This window comes from Bactrocera tryoni, chromosome 1 (genome assembly GCF_016617805.1).
Source record: "Bactrocera tryoni isolate S06 chromosome 1, CSIRO_BtryS06_freeze2, whole genome shotgun sequence".
Taxonomy (NCBI): domain Eukaryota; kingdom Metazoa; phylum Arthropoda; class Insecta; order Diptera; family Tephritidae; genus Bactrocera; species Bactrocera tryoni.
The window spans coordinates 73643111-73652246 of NC_052499.1; the positions used below are offsets into that span (position 1 = coordinate 73643111).

Below are 9136 nucleotides of genomic sequence, written 5' to 3' on the forward strand. Positions count from 1 at the left end.
AAGCCCAAGACATGCAGATCCCCTTTCTGAGAAGCTTGGAAACCTTGCCTAGAACCTAGAACAATGATACAAGCAAAAGTAGACTCATAGCCATGCAATTCCTGTTCCTGTCTTAAAAAGTGACCATTGGTAATAAAAGTGTGGCAAATGTCACTCTTAACATATTTTTCTTCAAACCAAAACTGCAACAGCAGGTTTTGTTAAATAAATCGTATACCAATATGGCATTAGGTAAGATTTGTGTATAAACGGTAAATTACTTATAATAATATTAATCCAATCCACGTAGTTTTAGCAAATACACTGCAAGGCACAGCGCCTCACACACGCAGCCAAAGTGTATTTAGGGATAAATCATACCCATGTTGCGCTAATTCTGCGGATAACTAAGTTGACACCGTTGCTGCGTTGCTCGAGCCAAAGTTAACATGCGAGCAAATGTGCATATGTATTGCGGTTATGCTCCTGAACGATGTGCGCGATGTGTGTGTCTTAGACCTGTGGAAATTAAAATACGCCAGGCGTAGTGCTTGAACCCATGTAATCCTACACAAAATCGTTATTGCCAAAGTTTTTCGCGCATCAAGTAACAACAACAAAGCACACTTCTGCAAACTGCCAGATCATAAATAAATGCACCAAAAGGCATGCAAATTAGGCGTATTTATAGGAGTACGAAATACAGTTTTCTTCATATATATACGGACCGTGTTGGGCTTTAAGACCTAAGAACAGAATAGGCTCTCAGGCAAATCGAGAACGACGCCTTCACGCTTTGGAGTAGGCTCATCGGCGGCGTCCCCTGGATGACTGTCAGTGGACCCCGGAACCCAGAGATGAGTGAGCCCAGTTTCATCCATATCACATATGGACTCAAAAACTCGCCTTTATTACGTGACTATCTTTCCAAACACTGCCGTCTCATCAACTCGTCTTTTTTGGTCAAAGTTAGCTCGCGCCGGTATTCACTTCGCCACGGAGCTTTCTTATACCAGTATTGGTGAATGTTATAACCATATCTTTAAAATAGTTGCTACAGCGCAAGAGATGACAATTGAAAATAGTGAAATTAGAGGAGGCCTTCGTGAATACAGATACTTGCTCGATGTGAAGTCTACGTCACAACATCTTTGTTGCATGTTCTTCTCCATGTTCCGGCGGATGGGTAAGTCAAGAAAAATTTGTGTACTTGTTTTCCCTTAATTACGTCAGCGCCAGCTCCAGAAAGGGGCAAAGATAGTGACCCCAAGGAAACACTTGAAAGTATTACCTTGAGCCTCAAAATTCCGGTTGCGGATTAGGGGTAATCTCTAAGTGCTGAGCTGTAGGGAACCGATCGGATCGCAGGTTGTGGATAATGAAGGTGTATTTGCTGTAAAAGTTAGCAATCCCGAACCGCGTTCAGCAACAGAAGGGGTAGAGTCTCAGAGCAACTTTGGGTTGGACTGAATCCCTCATAAAGCTAAAGTGCCTCTCATCTCCCTGACGGGTGTTATGGCGCTATTTAATCTAACTTAGAATGGTACGTTCATATCATAGGCATGATAGTGGTGGAGCTCTCAGCGAGAAAACGATAAGGTCCACAGACTTCGAGGAAACCTTCCACCACTACTATGTGTTTAGTCAAAGGTAGTTTCTACTAAGCTCGCGCTTTGTGCTTATAACTAGCGCGGAAAATCTGCCACCTCGAATTAGATTAATTAATTTCAAGATGGAAAAGCCTTCAAGGTGTAATCGTGTATTGAAAAATCCGCCTGCTCCGGCAGTCTGTCCAATCGATTTGGTGGTGCGAATTTCATGTAAAGTAAACACTTGATAGTCCGTTCTAATTATATGACCACCGCTGTAGCTGAAGAGCGCTGGCTAATAGCAAAGTGTTAACTTTGTCACGTCCATTACGCGCTATAGCGCCCTAAAATATGCTTTTCATTTTATTTAATACAAAGCTATAATGCTTACAAGCGATATGAAGCATTTAGAGGCTAAGACGCTGCATTACGACGACAACTTCGTGACTGTAGCCATCATGGTACTCACGCGCACCACAGCGTCAGGAAGCATTTGCTTGGAAAGAAATTTTAAGGACTAATTTCTCTCGAGCTCAAACGGCACGGGCTAAGAAGTTGTCTAATAAAATCCAGCGGAAGTCCACAGAAATTAACACATGTAAATATTAATTAAAAGTGAGTAAATATGTGTGTAGAGATTATATTAACTGAAGTCATGTATAAACACGACCGCCCGCGATACAGATACATACGAGCGTTCACCTGCTCAGCGTACATAATGTATTCAGTATCTGCCCTATGTGTTGCACGTTTGCGTGGCAGCCAGCCATAAAGTTTATGAATCGCTTTGGCCGCCTACTCTCGTACATTTTATATTTGTAAATATTTCCACGAACACTCACGAAAAGTTTTTCGTTGCCTGATGAATTAAAAGAACTATATTTTAGACTTCAGATACCCACAACCTCAGTTATTTGTGGAAAACTACGGCAGAATGATTTTCAAAGGAGTTCAAGTCAATGAAGTTTGAGTTTAGAGGTTGGTATTCAAATAGGTGTTGGAAGAATACTTGTACTTATTAGAATTGCCAAGTAAGTTCTTGGAAGTGGGCCGCATGGAACCAGTATTTTGACAGAAATCTCAAAGCTAACTTCTTATAAAATGGCAAGTGATCAAAGGACCTTTAAGTTATACATATCACGGTTCGATCAAGTCAGAATATCAATGCTAGAGAGATCATGCACATCTGCGGTCTAGGTTCATTTTAATAATATATTCTTCTTCTTTATTGGCGACAGGCACCATTTATAGCCGAGTTTACAAGAAAGCGCGTCAGTCGTTCTTCTTTCGCTGTTTGGCGTCAATTGGAGATTCAAGTGTAGCCAAGTCCTTCTCCACTTGTTCTTTCCATCCGGAATAGGTCTTCCCTCTGCTTTCGTCTTTTCGATACAAAGACAGCCAGGTAGCTTGATGCGCGCCAGTCGTTCTTCTTTTTCGCTGTTTGACGTCAATTGGGATTCCGTGCTTAGCGGTGCTATCCGCTTTATTCTTTCCATCGGAATGAGTCTTCCTCGCGCTTTTCGTCTTTTCGATCTAGAACAGCCGGGTAACCCGGTAGAATTTTCCTTTGCTGGAATCTGAAATTTTGCAGATAACCGCCTTTCGGGGCTCAGAAGCTGAAGTCCGTCAGCCTCGACCATTGCAAGGATGGCTTTTAATCATGGAGGCAGAATTACCACCGAGCAACTAAGATGCCTTCTTTGCCGGCCCGATTTCAAAGTCACACCAAGCTGGTGGCATCAGGCGGGGCAGCTATCCGCAGGGTATGCTTCGAGCGCTCATAGAAACATCTTTGGTCGCATGGTTCTTCTCTTCAGGGGCTGTCACTGGCTTCTTTTCCGTTCCCTGAGTGTTTTTTGTGGCAGGTCCCAAACTCAACGTTCAACCTGGGAGGAATGGTTCACATCTTACTTTAGCTCGCCTTACAACGCATATTTTTGGCTGCCTGGAGAATGCGCGTTATCTAAATGTTGAAATCTCTTTGTATTTTCGATTTAGAGAATTTACCTCATCCCTCTCTTCCTCTCTCTCTTTTCATATAAAAACTCTCTCGTAAATATTGATATTCACACACAGATGTTTTTGTACAATGCCACTAAAGGGAAGGTCTTTTTTCCCTATTTCTACAAAACCGAACCCAGTCAATCAGTTCAGACCAAAATATGCATGTGGCCCAGACCGAACTCCTACTTTGCAGTTTTGGAATTGGCTGCTTTGGCTACAACAACAATGAGAACAAACATTAAACACACAAACACCTCAAGTGAACTCTTTTCCACGCTTCTCAGAGAACTCCGATATGCGAAAATAATAATTTATTTTACAAAAATTTTCCGCTGGCAGTTAAAGAGGGCGCGTCTGGGCGGCGACAATTGGGCACCTCCGGTTAATTTCGCCGGCTTGACGCCAGACGCATTTTGGCCGCAATTATGGAAATGAGTAGGAATATGTAATGTGCAGCCAAAGTCGCAACTCGCATTGAATAAATGTGAAACAGAAGCGACTAATGAGTCATTAAAGCTCTCATACACACTACACACATGCATGCACGTCCGCCATGCGTTTCTGTCGGGTAAGAATATCTTGCATTTTGATTTATGTCCTTTGTAATGCTGTGATCCTCCACACTCACGACGGCGGCTGCTTTTGCTAGCTACTGTGGCCTACATTTATCCAGGTGACATAGTAAAAATGTGGCAACAACAGCAACTTAGCTAAATCTGCACTCATATATTTTAATCCTCAGTGTCATCAGCATTCATAGAGCATTTCATACTCACTCCTCATACATACATATGTTCGTGCTGCGCTTCTTTCACAATCATTTTACTAAATAGTCCCATAACTCTGTCATGTGGGTGTGTTTAGCGAGTCAGCACAACAATGCCCTCCGGGGAATGTTGATCTAAGCTGTCTACCCTCCTCTGCCGTTATTGACTTTCACCGTGGATTATGACAAACTTTCGATGGACGGACATTAGCACATTCTCTCTTAGCAGTAGATGAAGAGAAGCAGCAAATGCTTACGTTATTATGAATTTTTCAAAGTCACTTAGCGGAACACGGCTATGTCATGGCTCTTATTTATAATTGATTGGAATTCCTTTCGGTTTTGTGATAAATGAAGTAATAATTGGGGATGTAAGGCAATTCAAAATTATACTTCATTTTGCCCCAAAAAATGTTTCTTGGAACAAACTTTTTAAGGCAAAGAAATAAGTTTAGGAGTAGTCTTGGAACTCGTTTATAACTGATTTTACAACAGCGCCCCAGTCGTTCCTCCTTTTCTCTGTTTGGCTTAAATTGGAACTCCATGTGTCTTCTCCACACAGTCTCCAATGATGGAAGTCATCTTTTCCAAGGCGGGCACTGCGTGGGCCTCCAGAGCTGGTGACATTCATTCGGACGCCATAACCTAAACAAATATAAAGTGAGAGACAGGTAAATCTTTCAGAATTTTCCAAAACTTTCCGATATCAAATGACCCTAGCTTTAAGTCCATATATAGTATCACTAAAATCTTCGATCTAACATAATGATAAATATGTCGGCTAGTATGAAAATATTTCAGCATGCATTACATTTAAGTGTTTTAACCGAAGCATGAAAACAAAATACACAGACGTCAAAACAGAAAGTTAATAATTGCCGTTAATGACATTAATCACAAGAAAATGAACTGCTGAAGCCAGCAATACTTGTACTGAAAGGAGGGCATGAATACTTAAGTAGGCGGCAGTCTACAATAAGGGCAGCCGCGATGATGGAGTACAAAGACCGTTCAGCGCGAAAGCGTAAATGTAATTTCGAGGACCAGCACAAACACTCCGTTCGCGGGCGAAGCAAAAATGGCTTGAGGAAAAAACTCACAATAGCGAACTAAGGCCATTTGATGATAGACTATGCCGTATATTGCGCCCCTTTCCGTTAAGCAAAGAATTGCGCAGGAAACACCAACAAGTGTAATAAGGAGAGTAATGAGGCAATATAATGTGATAAAAGGTCGATCAGCGACGTAGCTGAAGGCCAATGGATATATCAAAGGAATAATGTCAATGATATGATAGCTATATTTCTTCCTTATAGCTATACGAGGTATTCAATAAAATTAAATACCGCTGGTAGGGAAAATATCAGAGAGGTTGCAAGGAAACGTAATGGTATCATATATTAAAGCGGAATGCATCTAAAATTTGAGTGTATTACTAAATTAAAGAAAATTATGATATTCACACTTGTATGAAAGCGTCATTTTAGCAGAAACGTAAACCAATTTAACTAACAATGATCTAAATTGACTAGTCCATTTAAAAAGAAGTTTTAGCGATTTTACCCAGAGAAAGGAATTTATTTGGCTACCATTTGTTTCCAATGAACAACATCACAGGTGTGAAAATAGAGAGGCAAGTATTTTGCGAGTTGACAATATCAGTAACACAACTATTTAGAGTGGCACAAAGCATCAGAAGGAAGGTGTGAAAATCGAAAACTTGCCTAATTAAATCGTTTATCTACCTCGAAAAGTTATAGAAACCTTGTCCAAAATCATGATGTCTGCTTCAAAAGATAGCAAAAGACCTCAACATCCGATCCACTTCTTTGGTTAATGTTTGGTTAATGAGAGCGTGTCAATGGATCTTGACCTGGAATCTTTTGCACAAAACTTGCAGTAGGGAATTACAAGCGTCATTACGGAGTCGGTGGTGTAGGTTTATAAATGCCAAAGCGTCGAAAATGTCCAGCAATCTAGCGAATGGCGCTATTGCAAAATGAGCCAGAAACTGAAGAAAAAGACAGAAATACGCCCAGAAGTCACTGAAGGCCATCCCAGCGGAAGCTTATAAAAAGTGTAACAGAATTTGGATCAAGCGTTGGTATACAAAATGAGCCTATTTTAAGGCGATCGAAATTATAGATTTTGCCTACGTCAGAATATTCTAGAGCAACTGGTTCTTTGTAACAGAGCGAAGAGAAGCTATAATTAAGACGTGTTTTTAGATATGTGAGAATCAAGGGCTACAATTATGGTGAGATGGGTAATACTCAATTTAAACCAGCTTATCTGTTGGTTTGGTTGTTCATGGTAGTGGGCTCGGTAGTTACAGTGAACTCATTTAATCACAGCTTCTTCTTCAAAAGAGATTATATGGTTCTTCAGGTCTCTTGCTGTATCGGAAGATTCGGTAGGTTAAAGTCTATCTTAAGAGATATCTCACTTATAGCTAGAACTGGCATTCCCGGTTGTCATGGAATGAAACACCCTGGACAATGGAAGAGTGAAACAGATCTTTCATGCACTCGCCCTTCGTGTAGCGTCCATGATTTCCAGCCACATGGGGCCACTATTGGTCTCCGTGAATTTCCTACTGATTACATGAGGAATTGTTGCTCATAACAAATACTTAGCAGGATCTTTGGCATCCTGGTTGAAGTATATACCCAGTGGCACAGAACTAGATTTTATCGTTCGGCGCCTGCCAGGGTGCGATGCGATGCCAGGGCAAGAGATTTTGTGGTGTCAGCTAAGTCGCATTACATTGCGCCCCTTCCGTGGTCGCTTTGCAGTTTCTGGCGTTGTCCGTTGGGCATCCAGCGGTCGATGAAGTGGCTTGTCACCTGGTTCTAGTGGTGCTCTGCTGACGGATGATGCTGCCTCCATTAAAGTGGCAAGTATCGTTCGTCTGCCCGCTTCATCCTCCACTAAGCTTCAATTCGTGAAAACTCGCGTAACACTATAGTCCTCCTTTGGGAAAGGCGGAGAAAAGCCAGCGCCACTTACACTGGTCGAAGTTTTTCAAGTGTCTGGTTTGAAGTTTAGGACGTTCGTTTATTTATTTCAAATATGGTCACCAGCACACTTCAAGGGAAATGGAAAGAAATGTGTATAAGTGCAATGTGGTTTGTGAAATCCTTTAAAACATCAATAGCTGGACTTGCTGGGCTGTGGTGCCAAACATAAGCCTGTTTCCTCCACACTGACTTTACTTTTACACAAATAGGATATAGTTTAACTTGAGTGTACCTTTGTAAAATTATGTAAGTTTAATATTTAAAATCCGAACATTTTTTTTGAACGGGTGATTTTAAAAGCTACGAATTATAATGCACGCTCAGGTGGGAAACTCAGGAATCATACGTCACGTCTTCACAAACAGCAATTTCGGCCACTACAGTGAAGTAAAATAGGATTTGAATATTGGTTTGAATTCCCAAAGGCGTAAAGCCTTGAAAACCTTTTGCTTTTATGTAGCAGGTTCCAGAGTCACGTAATGACACCTATATACATATACATGGCGATATCCACCCTACCTATACGAGTATGTATGTAGATTTCTGGCCCCTATCTCTGCAGATATTAAAAATTATTTGGCCAATAATCTGTGTGCACCCATTAGAATTCACTCTTCACTGTTTTTTTTGGCCACAAATAGCTGACTCATTTTAAATGATATTTTCCTTCCACATACATACTACAGCCAGCCAAATGATATTCTTCGAGTAATTGTTACTTTACTTTTTCATAAGTGTACATAACAGTAAATCTTTTAGGAAGGCATAAGCTGTTCAACTTTTTAATGTTGGAGTACTTGTAGCCAGAAACTCTAATCTGATACACAGATCCCAGCATACATGTATAGTATACTATGTGTAAAAGGTTAATGGTACGAAGTGAAAAGTCAGCGGAGGGCAGTTACATAAGAATCATTACCAAGTGGATTCTATGAAAGAATTAAGATAGTTCAAGAAGTTACGAAGGCTTTCACAAAAAAATGAGTAAGGAATGCTGCGTTAAAATACAGGTCCATTACCAGTGCAGTCAAATTTTACCAATTGCCAGTACGAGAATGTTAAGCTTACTTTCGGAGATAAATGTTTATCGCGAGCAAATTATTTTATGCTAGAGTATACATAAATTAATAAAAGAGGTCGAGAATGCAGCCAGGATGGCCATCAACATCAACTGATGATCAACATGTACATAAAATAAACGGGTGGTGCTTGAGAATCAACGATTAACAGTCAGAGATCTTACATCGTTGGAAATATCGGAAAAATCAATAGAAAATCATTTTTGAAGATAATTTGGCCTAAGAAAAGTATGAAGGCCACACGGTATGCAGTTCTATGCTTACGACCCGAAGCGACTGATCGTGGCAGGGTAGTGACGAAAGGAAACCATCTCAAAACCCAGGGCTAAGGTATGTTGACAGTTTTCCGATTAACGAGGTGTGTTGCTCCAATTTCTTCCGACGAGTCCACGACAATGCAGCACCGAGCACGTTATACGATGTCATAACCACCGTTTTCGCTGAGATTTAGTTCCGTGTGACTTCTGGCTATTCAACAAACTCCACCATTACGCTTCGAGCATTTCCATTGAAGACGGTAAACTTGCGTAGCTATGCGCATTAGAGTCCTAATTCCAGAGTAGTGAATCAATAGCTTTTTCTAGGATTAACAGAAAGAAACGTTGGCACAAGAGTAGCTGGGGCTAAAGAGGAATCTGGGTAGGATCAAGATTGTGGAATTCTTCCAAATGCACTGCCGTTAACAAGCTACATTAACTC

At 40.9% G+C, this 9136-nt stretch overlaps 1 protein-coding gene across 1 annotated transcript in view; it reads left to right on the forward strand.

Annotated features, from left to right (window-relative positions):
• Positions 1–1951: 1951 nt before the first annotated feature.
• Positions 1952–9136, forward strand: part of LOC120776023 (DNA-binding protein D-ETS-4-like) — a 10570-nt gene continuing 3385 nt past the window's right edge. The window contains exon 1 of the mRNA XM_040106506.1: positions 1952–2029. Coding sequence (XP_039962440.1) covers positions 1952–2029 — 78 coding nt within the window. The remainder of the gene's footprint in view (positions 2030–9136) is intronic.